The sequence below is a fragment of the Tenrec ecaudatus genome, chromosome 6 (genome assembly GCF_050624435.1).
Source record: "Tenrec ecaudatus isolate mTenEca1 chromosome 6, mTenEca1.hap1, whole genome shotgun sequence".
In the NCBI taxonomy this organism is placed as follows: Eukaryota; Metazoa; Chordata; class Mammalia; order Afrosoricida; family Tenrecidae; genus Tenrec; species Tenrec ecaudatus.
The window spans coordinates 81,180,082-81,195,319 of NC_134535.1; the positions used below are offsets into that span (position 1 = coordinate 81,180,082).

At 56.4% G+C, this 15,238-nt stretch overlaps 1 protein-coding gene across 1 annotated transcript; it reads left to right on the forward strand.

The window, feature by feature from the left end:
- Window positions 1–114: 114 nt before the first annotated feature.
- On the forward strand, window positions 115–7,950 carry KRT71 (keratin 71). The gene is made up of 9 exons (XM_075552949.1): window positions 115–546; window positions 2,202–2,416; window positions 3,071–3,131; window positions 3,627–3,722; window positions 4,035–4,199; window positions 4,325–4,450; window positions 5,906–6,126; window positions 6,978–7,012; window positions 7,748–7,950. The coding sequence occupies exons 1-9, from the start codon at window positions 115–117 to the stop codon at window positions 7,948–7,950; spliced, it is 1,554 nt and encodes a 517-aa protein (XP_075409064.1).
- The last annotated feature ends 7,288 nt before the right edge of the window (window positions 7,951–15,238 follow it).

The following is a 15,238-nucleotide window of genomic DNA, read 5'->3' on the forward strand; positions in this document are numbered from 1 at the left end:
TAGTGCCAAGCACATAAAAGGGGACCCACCAGTCCTCACCACAACCAACAGGACCCTGTGGGATTCTGACTTCTCCCTTCCTTTCTGCGTCCCAGTACCACCTCCACCAGCAACATGAGCCGTCAATTCACCTGCAAGCCTGGAGCTGCCGCCAAGGGGGGCTTCAGCGGCTGCTCAGCAGTGCTCTCTGGGGGCAGCTCAACCTCCTACCGGGCAGGGGGCAAAGGTCTCGGTGGGGCCTTCGGCAGTCGGAGCCTCTACAACCTGGGCGGTGCCCGCACCATCGCTCTCAATGGGAGGAGCGGAGGCTATGGGTTCGGCCGGGGCCGGGCCAGTGGCTTTGCCGGCAGCATGTTTGGCAGTGTGGCCTTGGGACCTACATGCTCAACCGTGTGCCCACCTGGAGGCATCCACCAGGTCACGGTCAACGAGAGCCTCCTGGAACCGCTCAACGTAGAGCTGGACCCTGAGATCCAGAAAGTGCGGGCCCAGGAGCGGGAGCAGATCAAGGCCCTCAACAACAAGTTTGCTTCCTTCATCGACAAGGTGGGTCTGGCAGGGCCTCTCAAGAGCTCCGCTCCTCTCCTCTCTTCTTGGTACCTGAGGTTTTGCTATGCCAGGAAAGATTGGAGCTTAACTATGGCTAAGACAGGTGCTTTCCTGAGTAGGGTGACTTGTAGAAGCTTCTCTGTTTACTCCTGGAAGAGGCTGGTCAGGGGCCCAGCAGGAGATCCGAAGGAAAGAGACGGAGGCTGTGGGCATGGGGATCCCCCGAGTAGCTGGGAGGCTTGTGCTTCCCCCACTGCATGCTGCTCCTGCCCATCAGCCAGTCGGTGTGTGGGCATCCTGAGGCCTCTGACGCACGCGGGGCTCAGCCCGGGACTGTGTACCCTCGTCATTCGTAAGCGGCTCTTCAGAGCCCTCTGGAGTCAGACCTGGTGTCAGCCGCAAGCCATGTGGCTCTGGGAAGCTTTCTCATTCTCTCTGTGTCTCCATCTCCTCACCTCTAACATATCTGGACAGAGCAGCCTTCGGCTTGGGGGCGGTTGCCAGGTTTTAAACATGAAACTCGCGTGGAGATCTTGGCACAATGTGCCACCTTAAGTAGATCACAGCGATGGCTAGGGTCAGCAATCCTCGTCGTCTCTGCGGGGCTGGGGAGAATCAAAGGGCTGGAAGCAGTCCCAGGGGAGATCAAGTGCAGATAGGCCCTGCAGTCTCAGAACCGAGCGTACCCCTTTCATAGATGAGTCAGCAGAGGCATGGAGGCCAATGACCCGTCTAAATCACTGGAGAGGAGGGGAAAGGTGCGGCTGGGGCCTTGGCCTCCTGCCTGTGGACCCAGAGCCAGACAGTCAGGCACCGAGGACAGGTGGGCCCAGGACAAAGACTAGGACTGTGAGAGTCAAGTGGCCATCACAACTCTCCCTCCCTTGACCACGATGCATCTGAGAGAGTTCGGAATTTCATTGAATCAATGAAATTCTGACAGAGACAGCTGTGGGGCGAAGAATCACACACCCACGTAAATTCCAGATGCATTTCCCTTTGCCTATGTTTCTGACCTTGGGGAACACACAATGGAAACCAGGCAAGTCCAACTTTGATAAAACTGGCCCCCAAATCAGACTATGCGGACCACCTCTCTCTTGCCCATCTTCTGGCCTCAAGAGGGGTCGCGATGGAAGAGGGGCAGTGCCTGCCCACCTCATGCCACCGCCCTGCCATGTCCGAGAGAAGATGTCTCTAACGAAGGAGTCAGGGGAGAGGGGACAAGCTAGGATCAAAGGTGGAGGCGAACTTGTACAGGGTCTTCACTCCCCAGACCCCGTCTTCAGGATGGCCACCCTGTCCAATGAGGGGGGTGGGCCTGCCCTGAGCTCTGTTCCGGTGTTTCCAGGTTCTCCCAGGCCCTCGGCTGCTCTGGCCATGGTGGGTTCTGGGTAATGGAGTGCACGTGGTTTTGTGTCGTTTGGACCCTGACACTGGTCAAACTTTTCAACGTTGGGAAGTTGCTAAGCTCCCCCCTGCCCCCGCTTCTTCTCCATGGAGTAGAGGTGATGATTCCGCGACCATTCCCCCAACCCCCTGAAGGCAGCGGGGCTACAGAGGGAAAGTTGAGGAGAGGAAGGTGGAGTGCTGTGTCCAGTATCCTTGGGGTGGCAGGTGTGACTGTGTCCATTGGGGGCTTTGGCTTCCAGGTACGGTTCCTGGAGCAGCAGAACCAGGTGCTGGAGACCAAGTGGGAGCTGCTGCAGCAGCTGGACCTGAACAACTGCAAGAACAACCTGGAGCCCATCCTGGAGGGCTTTATCAGCAACCTGCGGAAGCAGCTGGAGACGCTGTCCGGGGACAGGGTGAGGCTGGACTCGGAGCTGAGGAACATGCGCGATGTGGTGGAGGACAACAAGAAGAGGTGAGTGAGAAGCTCCTTCCACGGGGCTTGCATCCTATGGGCCTGGGCAGGGGACCCCCATTTTTTCATCAGACCCTTGGACTTTGGGGATGGGGAGGCCAGTGTCCTGGATCACAACAAGTTCAGTGGCTTTGACAAGCCTCCGGGGCTTTCCCCCTGCCCCTGCCACCTCTGGGATGGCGCCTGGACAAATATTCAGTCCACCGGGCAGTTATCAGAGCAGTCCGGCTCTGGGGTGAGTGAAGCTCAGGAGCAGCCCCCGAGCCCCCCACCCCTGCCCCAGTCTCCCGGTATGTCATGTCCTCTTTGGTACCACGGGGGCAGTGAGGAGCAGCTGAGGAGACTCAGTGGAGGGCACCTGGCCGTTTGGAGGGTGTCACTCAAGTATGCGGGCAGTGGCTTGTTTCCCCTGCGCTCGAGGTTTTCCCACGGGACTCTCACCACCTGTGCTCATGTCCACATCTCCCCAGCTGGAACTGCAGCCATCCCCTTCTCATACACTTGGTGGCCAAGGTCCACTCCTCCAGGAAGTCCTCCTTGCCTGGCTGGACCCTCGGGCCCCTCTGTTTGACACAGCACTCCCACTCAGGGTCTTTCCCAGGAGGGGAGGGCTCTCGGGCTCTCACACCTGATGGAGCCCTGGCACTCCCACAGGTACGAGGAGGAGATCAACAGGAGGACGGCCGCAGAGAACGAGTTTGTGCTGCTCAAGAAGGTGAGGGGCATGGCTGTCCCAGTTGGCGGGGGTCGACCAGGCGCTCCACTTCCGCCAGGAGACCAACCGGTTCACCAAGAATGTGGAGAAAGGCAGAAACAAGCCCCCGTGAGATGGAGGCAGGAGCGAAGGGATACAAAGGCAGGAGGAGGATTTCGAGAGCACTGGTTGTGCATGCGCGTGCGCATGTGTTATCCATCCAGCAGGCTCCTCTGCCTGGAGGACTCAGGGGTCGGGGGGCTCCCAGTGCAGCCATCAGGATCTGGCCCAGACAACAGAGGGAGGGCCCACAGCACCCACCCTGGCAGAGGGGGTAGATCCAGGGTGCAGGTGGGGCCGGACCTCTTGCTCCCTCACCTTCTTGCCCCTGAGCCCATGGAGAGAGCAGAAGGCTGTCTGGGGGCCTTGCCTGCTGTGCAGGGCAGCCAGTCTGGGTGGGGGTGTCTTGCTGGGTCCTCACCGGCATAACCAGTCAATGGCTTGGGCATCTTTTAGGATGTAGACGCGGCATATGCCAACAAGGTGGAACTGCAGGCCAAGGTGGACACCATGGACCAGGACATCAAGTTCCTCAAGTGCCTCTTTGATGCCGTAAGTCTGTGTCCATTCCACTGGTCCGGGGGCAGAGCTCTATTCTGGGGGCTGGGAGAGCCCCCAGAAGAGGGAGAGCTCCTTTGTTTGTCCTTCAAGGTCTGTCAATTCCAAGTGGCCTCTGAAGCCCCACCCTGGGACTCGAGCCATCTCTCTCGGGCATGGTGGTGATCTTGGCTGGCTCAGTGGCAACAGCCTTGGGGTTTGACCCTTGAGGTCGGCACCACTGGAATGTGCCCACCTTACTTGTGGGCGTGGGAGAGGCTGCTCCGTGGGAGCCCAGCCCCAGGACCCCCTGTGTTTCCCTCCCAGGAGATCACCCAGATCCAGTCCCACATCAGTGACATGTCCGTCATCCTGTCCATGGACAACAACCGCAACCTGAACCTGGACAGCATCATCGCCGAGGTGCGCAGCCAGTATGAGGACATCGCCCTGAAGAGCAAGGCCGAGGCCGAGGCCCTATACCAGACCAAGGTGAGCCAGACAGAGATCCGGGAGCCCACCGCCCTCAGAGCAGAGGCCGGGCCTATTCATGTGGCCCGGGGTGAAGTCATCCTGTCCCCATGATGTCACCACCAACCCCACGCTTGTGGTCTCAGTTCCAGGAGCTGCAGCTGGCAGCTGGCCAGCACGGCGATGACCTCAAAAATACCAAGAATGAAATCTCAGAGCTCACCCGGCTGATCCAGAGGATCCGCTCTGAGATCGAGAACGTCAAGAAGCAGGTCAGGGGCCCAGCGGCCCGAGTGCAAGTGGGGCTGGGGAAGGTGGCCAAGGAAGGCAGCTTCTAGTTTTTGCCTAGGGGATTGGAAATAGCCAGTGGGTCCATGGCCTCAGACTGACTGACCAGGGCATCCGGGAGCCACCTCATCTCATCACCTCTGCTTTGAAGCCCCTTCCCCTGGCCGGTCTTCTGTGACGGCCCCGGGACCCACCCCTTCTCTGCCATCCCTTGCTCTCCTGGCCCCTGGGCTTGCTGGGCACTGTCCATACTTTGGGAAACCTGCCCACCTCCAAGTAGGTCCCAAGCGAGCGAGCTGGCTGCTTGGTTAACCCTTGTTTTCCCAGCATGTGGCAGAGCCAGGCACATATTATTGAGTAGCTGTATTTATAAAGGCCTGCGGGCTGAATGACTGGGAGGAGAAATGAGTTCAGAGGGCAGCCCTTAAGGGGCCCCCAACAAATAAGCATGGGGACCTGCTGGGGGCCCTTCCAGGACTATAGGATGCAGCTTCCATTTTAAGGAGGTGTGGAGAGAGGGAAGATGTACGTACCCATAGCAGCAACTGCAGCAAGTCCATTATCTCACCACACTGAACCCCTCTCCCGATCCCGGGACGCAAGAACCATTAACCCCGTTGTTACAGATGAGGGAACAGAGGCTTAGAGAGGGTCATTGGATGACACAGTCAGTCGCCCAGCTGTGACCTGCACCAAACTTGCCTGACTCACAGCCCAGTGCTCACCTAGCTCTGCCCCAAGGTGAAACACTTTGTGTCTCTGCCACCTTGGGCTAGTGGCTGAACCTCCCCTCGCAGGCAAAGCCCCGAATAAGGCGCATTGGGTTGTGCCTTGGGCCGCTTACTGTGAGGTCAGCAGTTGGAAACCACCAGCTGCTCTGTGGGAGAAAGAGGAGGCTTTCTACTCTCATAAAGAATTACTTTCTTGGAAACCCACAGGAACAGTTCTGTCCCATCCTATAGGGTCGCCGTGAGTTGCAGGGGACTCCATGGCAGTGGACTTTGAGTGCTGTCATGATCACAGTGAGGGTGTGGTAATGAAGAGCTGCCCTGGGAGCAGCCTTCCCAGTGCCCTTGTCTGTGGTCCTCTGCAGCCAAGCAGCTGCCACCGTGGCACCCACCTCACCAACTCACAACGGCCTTGCCTTCCTAAGCCCATCTTACCCTTCCTCCCTCTGCACCCTCCGCACAGGGTGCTGAGCGGATGTCTTTGCATCCTGTGCTGACTGACCACCCATCTCAGGGGAGGGCCGGTGACATCCCCACTAACGCCTAGACACCGAGGGAGGGTGTAGAACCAAGGAAAATCTGGTCCTGGTAGCAGGAAGCATCTGGGTGGGCACCTCTGCCCCAGAATCTTAAAGAACGAGAGGGACTGTGATGTGAGTGACTCCCAAAAACCCCTTCTGGGCTTCTGACGATTCCAGTTCTTTCTATTAGGCATCCAACCTGGAGACGGCCATCGCCGATGCCGAGCAGCGGGGGGACAATGCCCTGAAGGACGCACGGGCCAAGCTGGACGAGCTGGAGGCCGCCCTGCACCAGGCCAAGGAGGAGCTGGCCCGCCTGCTGCGTGAGCATCAGGAGCTGACCAGCCTGAAGCTGGCCCTGGACATGGAGATCGCCACCTACCGCAAGCTGCTGGAGGGCGAGGAGTGCAGGTGAGGGTGGAGCAGGGGTTTGGGGAAGAGCCAAAGGGGAAAGCTCAGCACAAGTTCTTCCAGGGAACAAGGAGGCCTGAGGGGCGTGGGTGTTGGTAGGAGTAAGACTAGTAATTCACGCCCATGAAGAGTCCCTGAGTTGTGCACAGGATGAACACGCTCAGCTGCTGAACAGAGAGTTGGAGGTTCAAGTCCACCCAGAAGTACTTTCAAAGGGAGCCCTGACGATCTGCTTCTGAAAAGCCAGCCACTGGAAGCCCCACCGAGCACCATTCTCTCCCCGACAGCTGTGGGGCCGCCAGGAGCCGAATTCACATGACAACCTTGCTTTGTGTCCCTCAAGGCTTGAGTGCTTCTTTCACAGCAGGTGCTGTGCCAACTACTTTCCGTGGATTGGCCCATGTGATCCTTACCACTTCCCTCAGTGCACCTGGGGACGCTAGATCTAGCGTTCTTGCCACCATCCTCAGAGACAGCCCCCGCAGCAGCCTGTTACCCTGTTAGACCTTCTCCTTCCTTGCCTGCTCAGGTGCAATCATCAATCAGGGCCATCCCGGAGTAGCCTTACTAGGCTCCCAAAGTCCAGCGTGGTGTGGTGGCCTAACCCTTGGCAAGAGGGCGCATTACAGTTCATGCCAACTATTCTGGGACTTGGAGAGTTGCCTGGTTCTTCCGAAGAGTCACACTGCCCCCGAAGTAGCTCAGGTTCTTCCTGCAGCAGAGAGGTCTGGGGTTCAGAAGCCATTCAAGCCACAGGGTCGCTAGCTCTGAGGCGTTCCCTTGGCACCTCCAGGCAGAAAAGTCTGGCCCTCTGATGACTGACTGCACTCTTTCATTTCTCTCCTTAACAGAATGTCGGGAGAGTTCCCCTCCCCTGTCAGCATCTGTAAGTACTTACATCCTTTGTCCTAAAACCGTAGGGTCTGAGGGATACAGGGGATCTGAAACCAAAGATGGGGCTTTGCACTCCCATGAAGAGTTAGTCTCGGAAACCCACAGGGGCAGCTCTGCGCTGTCCTATTGGGTCAGGATGGGTTGAAGATCAGAGGGAAACGATTTGCCTAACATCACACAGCAACCACCTGGACGGAGGCATGGGCAGAGCTCAGGTTTCCCGACTCCTAGCCCTCTTCACTCTGGCTGCCTCCAGGGGAGGGCAGTGAGGGGGCAGCGAGTGCCTGGGAGGCGGGGACACACAGGACATATTACAAGAAAATTGCTTTCTGGGTCTGTGTGAGGCCAGGAGAACTGGAATTGGGGTGTTTGGCTCAGATCTGGGCTGAGAAATCTGATGGGGCAGGGGGAATCCAAGAAAGGGGATCTTAGAGATTAAAACTACTGGGGCTCTGGGTTCAGCAGAGAGACTGATAGAAAGGCCGGCGGTGAGTGCCCCAAATCAGAGGTGAGCACGTTGGCAGCCAGCCCCCCCAAACAGGCCTCTGAGGTGAAATGGTGCGAGGCTCAGCCACGGGGTGCAGCATGCGCAAGGAAGTGTGCTTGGGGCCCTTTTTCTCTGTGGGACAACTGGCCCTGCCCCATCTATCCTGAGGAGGGAAGCCTCCTCCGGCCCCTGCTTCCCCCAGGTCCCCTGCGCAGGCCTGACCCAGGCTCTCTCCCACAGCCATCATCAGCAGCACCAGCGGCAGTGGCTTCCGGCCCAACTCGGTCAGCGGGGGCTACGTGGCCAACAGCACGAGCTGCATCTCTGGCGTGTGCAGCGTCCGCGGCGGGGAAAGCCGGGGCCGGGGCAGTGCCGGGGATTATAAGGATGTCCTGGGCAAGGGCTCCAGCCTGAGCATGCCCTCCAAGAAAGCCAGCCGATAGAGGGGAGCCCCAGCCTTCCCACCACGCCCGTGACCCCCACGCTGCCCTTCCCCAGCCCTCTGTCATCTCCGCCTGCACCTGTCAGCAGCCCACTGGCCCTGCTCACTTCTCCCAGCCTGTGTCTCCCTGAGCCCAGACAAGGCTGCACTATGCCACCTGGGGAAATGCCTCCGCAAATACAGCATCCCTCCTGGCTGCCTGCACCCCGGCTCCCTGGTCCTCAGCTGGAGGTCCCCTCCCACACTGGGCCTTCGTGCCAGCGTCTGCCTGGATAGAAGGAAGCTGAGTCCCCATTCAGGAGGAGGACACCGGCGGACAGGCAACCAAGCGTGGCCAGGGCCCCACTCAGCCCTGGCTCTGGCCCGTGGCTCACTCAGAGTGGGTCCCTTGCTTCTCCCTCCTTTGTCTAGAAGCAGAGGCGGGACCACCCCTCTCTGGTTCTTAAAGCCCACCCTATTGCATGACCAATAAACAGCGCAATCTGATGGCTTGGTCTCCAGTGTTTGTTTGTGTGTATGTGTGTGTGCACGCACCCCAGTGTGAAGAATGGCATGTGCGTGCACTACATGTTCCCACCCACACAACACTCACACGCAGACCTGCAAACACAGGTGCACAGCACCAGCATATGAGCACGCAGCTCCACATAGCATAGCACTCATGTTCTCACCCAGCATGCAGACGTGCAAAGACATGCCCAGGACACACTCAGATGGCGCGAACACACACTCACAGGAGCATGCTCAAGCAGCACAAATACATGCGCACACACAGGAACACTCACAGTACATGGACACACACATGAACGCACACTGCACAGACATCCCCACACCCGCCACGCAGGCCACCCAGAATCCCAGGTGGCCGCCTGAGGGGAGGAGATGGAAACTGGTGTTCATGGAGCACCTACTGTGGGCCAGCCTCTCCCTCCGCTGAGCATGCCACTTGTGTTTACACTCTAAGGTGGACAGTATTTTGCCTAAAACACAGGCAGCTTGCTCAATCCAGTGCTGCAAAACCGAAAGATGGATTAGCCAAGATTCAGTCTCTCCACGGCCCACACTCTTTCCATATCACCTCCCTGCCTCCCGGTGTGGGAACAGTCTGTTGTCCACCAGCTGCTGCCCAGTTCCACCCTCCTCTGTCGTCCTGGAGACTCACTGCCCAGATCCCAAACCCTGGGCTGAGCCTTCTTTGCCCTCACTTGTCAGGCTGCCCATTCTGGCTTCCCTCCTTCAGGCTGGCTGCAAAGCTGTGACCTAGTACCATCTAAAAGAAATAGAGGCTGAGCCCTCAGTGGGAGGGGAGGGCAGGGAAGCCCCAGCTCCCAGCCCACTGATCTGTTCCTTGAAGCCCCAGACGTCTGCAGCAGAGACGGCGTGGGCATCGCAGATCCAGGAAAGAGGTGGTGGTGGACTGGAGGTGAAGGGTTGAAACAGGTGGACGGGCAGTCTACCCTGAGAAACCGGCTGGGCCCTGGGAGCAAGTCCTACACATGAAGACCATCTAGAAGAATCTGAACACGCAGGAAGGAGATGGCCGGGGTCCATGAGTGGACTCTTCTGAGTACTGTCCACCCTGTAGACCTTGATGTGGTGGCCAGGCCAGCCCGCTAGAGGTGGTCACCTCTCTGGGTATGCCAGAGTCCTCATGCCTCACCGCCTTGCCCGAGAAAATTTCCACTTTGTCTGACCTCCACCCCTCCAGCTGTAGGGGCCCTTCCTTTCCCTGCTTCTCAGCAGTGAAGACCGCTTCTTACACTGCTCACTCACCCTGGGCCCTCTCGGGGTTCCCACAGCCTGACCGCAAGGAGCGTCCCCAATTCCCTGGAGCACCCCCCCCCCCACCTCCAACCTCTACAGCTGTGGCCTGATCACAACGGCAGCTCAAGGAGAGTTATTTTTAAGTCAAAATTCCATCCTTTCTCTGCCGTGGCTAGTTCCATGTCTGCTTCTTCCCCTCCAGTCCAGACTGGAAAGCAATCAAGGCTCCTGACTGATGCTCTTGGAAGGGGAATCAACAGCCACAGATCATCCAAACATTAACAAGAGGCCAGAAAACAGATCATTAAGAAGGATGGATGAGCCGCGGACGAGTTCCGTTTACAGCAGAGGTTCTCCACCTTCCTCATGCCGCGACCCTTTCCTACAGGTCCTCGTGTGGCAGGGACCCCCAACCAGAACATTATTTTTGTTGCTACTTCAAAACTAATTTTGCTACTTTTATGAATCGGGTGACCCCCAAAGGGGTTACGACCCACAGTTTGAGAACCACTGGTTTACAGGGAGGCGAAAACTTACCGCTAGGTTCCCCTCCCCAGGTGGGTTTCTGTGGTGGGTGCATCTTTGCTGGCTTGGAACCCAGCCTGGGAGAGGAGAGACAGCCCTCTGGGTTGTCATGGGAAACCCGCAGAACACAGAACAGGCTGATGAAATCAGCCCCTCGGATTGCCCCAGGGTTGCATGGGACAGGAGGTAGGTAGTGGGAAGATTCTTGACTTTTTTTCCCCTTCAATAAGCAATGGAGTGTCAGAGAAGGAGGCCCCTGATGCAGGCTGAAGCAGGTTTGACAAGAGAGTTGGTGGGGCACCAGCCTTCTGCCATTCTCAGCAGGTGAGTCCAACCCGGCCCTATAGTTTCCTCCTTATGGCTGGCAGTGGTAGAGAGAGGGCATCTGTTCTACTTGGTGATGGCAGGAGGTCGTGGGGGCGCTGCCTTTCGTGATTTACAGGTACGCCTAGATAAATGTCGCACCCAGCAAAGGTGAGCACTGAGAGAGTGCTGAGCAGGTCCTCCGCTGCCCACCAAAGGACCCAGATCCCGAGGGTCCAACCAGATGCCAGCGCTGTCCCTGGGAGGCTAGCCTCCAATTGGCCTTTTAAACAGGAGCCCTGGTGACATCGTGGTTATGTATTGGGCTGCTAGCCCCAAGGTCAAGAGTTCGAAACCACCAACTGCTCTGGGGGAGAAAGACAAGGCTTCCTGCTCCCGTAGAGTGTTTACCATCTTGGAAACCCACAGGGGCAGCTCCACCGGTCCCAGAGGATGGCTGTGAGTTACAGCGGGCTCCGTGGCAGTGAGGTGTGTGTTTTCTGTTTGTCATCTCGAAAAGCAACAGCTGCCATCTATGACCTTCATAATTTCATGAAAGAAAGAGATATTTCAGCAGGGAGAATGACAGTCGGTTTGAGTCCAGTCATTTAGGTTGGGGGACGTGAGTGCCTCAACACACTTGTGCAACACACTTGTGCCCTCTCAGGGCACTTCCTTTGCTCAGTCAGCTGCAGCCCGGTGAACAGTGCAGGCATGCCCCTGCCAGGGCATCTGCTTTGCAGTCTCTGCAGCTCAGCAGAAAGCCCATGGCTTGCCAACTGCCTGGTGTCGGGGGAGCCATCACCAGACACATGCGGGGCAACATGGGTCACACAGCATGGTGACGACACTGCGGTGGACAAGTGATCACCACAGGACAGTTCGGGGGAGGGCTGAAGGGCGTGCACGCTGCTCCCCAGACTCCTGGCAGGGCTGCCACTGGCTAGAGAGTTCCGTCTGTTTCCTCTTTGCAAACACGGAGATCCTGATCACGACAAGAGTAACCACAGCAATGAGTCCCTGGCCTGACTGTGGTTGGATGAAGCACTGGAGATGTGGTTCTGGCTGCTAGGTGTCATCAGTTCCGTTCCCACTGGGCCGGTCCACCTTGTTGAGGGATTTTCTCTTTTCCCCTCACCCCATACCTTACTCAGCATCGTGTCCTCTCCAGGGATGGGTCCCTCCTGATCACTGCATGAGGCCAAGCCTCTCCATGCTCGCTTCTAAGGCCATGGGAGCTGTACCTTCTCCAAATTGCTCACCAACACCATGATTGGAAGGCATCAATTCTCCAGTCTTCTGTAGTCCTTGTCCAGCTTTGGAATGCAGAGGAGACGATTGGAAATGCCTTGGCTCCATCGATCAGGCCATCTTTTTCCTCTCGGTGGTATCTTTGCACTCCCACGAGGCGGAGAGGTCTTTTACAGCAGATCTGGCCCATGCAGTAAAACTCAACAACAAAACACCCCAAACAAACAGAAAAAACAAATTCACTGCCATCGAGTGGATTCCAACTCACGGTGTTCTGATGGGACAGAGTAGAACTGTCCCTTTGGGGTTTGGAGCCTGCAAATCTTTACAGGAGCAGAAAACGTCATCTTTCTGATGTGGGGCAGCTAATGAGTTTGAGCTGCTGATTTGAACTTCGCAGATCAACCCATAACCCCTGAACCATGATGCACTGGTTAATAAGCATGAACTGCTTAATGTCGGGTCCATAGTAAGGGCTTAATAAATGTTACATATTATTATTATTGCTATTATTAGCAACAATGACAGCTATTCAGGAAACCATGAGGAATTTAAAGAGTCACTAGGGACTCCTATCCAAAGCTGATGTTCCAGAAGCATCTCAGCGCTGGTGTGGGTCTCCATGTGGCTCCTCCAGCTCCAGCGCTCTGGCTCCATCAGCATAACCCCATGTGGCTTGTCAACAGGAATGTCTCTCAGGGAGATGAAGCAGAGTATATGTCTGCCCTCCAGTGAGCTGTTTATCTCCGTGGCACCTCCAAATGAGGTCATCAAGCTGTGACCTGATTGACAGGCTAGACTCCACCCCTTTGCAAGTTGACAGGAGATGACGTAGCTGCCACGTGGTGGCTGGGAATGGACGAGGGAGGTCAAGGAGAGCTAGTGTCTGTGCCATCTTCATGGTCACGGTTTGGTTGAGTGCATTGTGGCAGCCCTGTGCATTTCGAGCACCTCCTGACCTGGGAAGGCTCTCGTTGATGCTGTGAGCTAAACCTTAAGCTCTACTGATGAGACTGCACCCATGGGGATGTGCAACCTGTGCCCCTAGAGAATGCCACACGAGTCTGATCCTAGGAGGCTCCTAACCCAGAGCAACAGGAGACAGTGTCCAGTTGTAAGCCATCAGCTGCTCCTTGACCAGTTTTCAGGTCACCAGGCCTTTCTTCCTAGCCTGCCTGAGTCTGGAAGCCCTACAGAAACCTATCTACCATGAGTGAAATAATGTTGACATAACCTCCAGTATCCTATACACACACACACACACACACACACACACACACACACACACCAGCACAACGGGACTAACAGCTAGGCAGGGAGCGCACAGGCTCTGTGATATCCAACACCAGATGTCCCCTTCCTGGGTTGAGGAAATCTTTGGCTACAGACCCTGTCTCAGATAGCCCAGGGCTCTTGTCCATGGGAGCAGCTGTAGTCTGAACCTGCGAAACCAGAGTGAAGAATGTGGCCAACCTGCTGCCAACTTCAGGCTGAGCTCAAATGCTGGTTCCAGAAAAAGGCAGATAAATATTGGTGCTGGAGGCTTTGGGAGTTCTTTCACCCAACTGACTCACAAGGTGGGGCCCAAGTTGGTTATTGGAGCCCGCTGTCTGGGAGCTAGAAAATTTCTACAGGATTGATTTGTTAGGAGAGGAAACCCCAAATTCACGTCCCTGTACCTTCCATTTCCATCAGGTCTCCTCACCCCTCACCCCTTGCCGGTGGGAGAAGTGTAGCCCTGCTGAGGTCATATTCCTGGGGGGGGTGCGAAGGGCAAGTAGCCACAGGGGAATCTCACTAGGGCACAGGCAAATGGGAGGATGGGATTCCCGAGCAGCCCAAAGGTATCGTCCAGTGAAGGACTCTGTCTTCCCTTTGTGCTCCCAGCTGAGGTCATTATGAGACAAACACACTCAGCACACCCTCAGTCTCCTCCAGGACCAGGACCTCTGTCAACATGTTCACACAAAGGGTGCTCTCGTTTCTCTTCCAACAAAGGGGCCTTGGGAAGATGGACAAAGGCCATTCTGTTCGAGAGTGAACCTCTGTGGCCTCTCTGGGGAAAGGGTATGGCTGGATTCAGTGCAGTCTGAACGCTTCTTACAGTAAGGAGGGCAGATGGTCCCTTCAGGACCAGTGCCGAGAGTGGCGATACCGGGAGGGTGGAGGGAAGGTGGGGCGGAAAGGGGGAACTGATCACAAGGATCTACATGTGACCTCCTCCCTGGGGGACGGACAACAGAAAAGTGGGTGAAGGGAGATGTCGGACAGTATAAGATATGACAAAATAATAATAACTTATAAATTATCAAGGGTTCATGAGGGAGGGGGGAAAGGAGGAGCTGATGCCAGGGGCTTACATGGAGAGCAAATGTTTTGAGAATGGTGAGGGCAATGAATGTACAAATGTGCTTTACACAACTAGTGTGTGTATGGATTGTGATAAGAGTTGCATGAGCCCCCAATAAAATGATTTTTTTAAAAAGAAGGAAAATTTTTTAAAAAGTAAGGATGGCGAGACTTCATAACACATGCTTTGGACACGTTACCAGGAGAGACCAGGCCCTGGAATCGGACATCGCGCTTGATAAAGCAGGTCAGTGAAACAGTAAGGCTGACCAGGAGGCGGGTTGGCACCATGGCTGCAGCCAATGAGCTCCAGCTCAGGAACGATGGTGAGAACGGTGCAGGGCCAGGCAGTGTGTCAGTCTGTCGTACTTGGGGTCACTGCGAGTCTGATCTGACGCCATGGCACCTAAAAACAACAACAACAACGTCTTCCAAGAGGCCGGAGCATGGAAAAGATCCCCGTTTCTTAACCGGACCATTGCCGGCAGGGAGCCGCCAACCCTTGGGGCCATATTCCAGGACACATTCTTCACCAAGGAACACAGTCGTTGGGCACTGTTGAGTTGGTTGCAACACACCGTAGCCCTGTGTGCGGTGGAACCACACAGTGCCCGGTCCTGTGCCATCCTCCAAATCATTCCCATGTGGCAGAGCCCATTTTTCCCTCTGCACAGAGGGGTCCTCCGTTTCACGGTCTCTCTCCTTTGCCGAGCATGGTGTCTTCCTACAGGGACTGGTCCCTGCTCATCACACATCAGAAGTCTTGCCGACCTCACCTCCAAGGAGCATTCTGGCGGTGCTTTGTCCTGGACAGTTGTTTGTTCTTTGGGCACTCCGTAGCGTCTGCCATGTCCTTCACCGACGTCGTAATCCACAGACGTCATTCTTCTCTGGTCTTTCTGGCCAAACTTCATCTCACCTATTTTGAACATGCTGGCAAGAGAGATCAATCGCTAAAGAAGGACACCCCGCTTGGTGAAGTCGAGGGGCAGCAGAACAGAGGCAGGCCCTCAACGAGATGTACCGACACCGTGGCGGCAACAATGGGCTCAGGCACAGGGACAATGGTGAGGAGGGCGCCACGGGCAGGGACTGAC

Excerpts from the sequence above, each read along its gene's own strand:
- KRT71 (XM_075552949.1), top strand. The coding sequence starts at position 115 with ATGAGCCGTCAATTCACCTGCAAGCCTGGAGCTGCCGCCAAGGGGGGC. Across the intron at positions 547-2,201 it reads TTGCTTCCTTCATCGACAAG|GTACGGTTCCTGGAGCAGCA; the intron begins GTGGGTCTGGCA and ends TTTGGCTTCCAG. Across the intron at positions 6,127-6,977 it reads CTGGAGGGCGAGGAGTGCAG|AATGTCGGGAGAGTTCCCCT; the intron begins GTGAGGGTGGAG and ends TCTCCTTAACAG.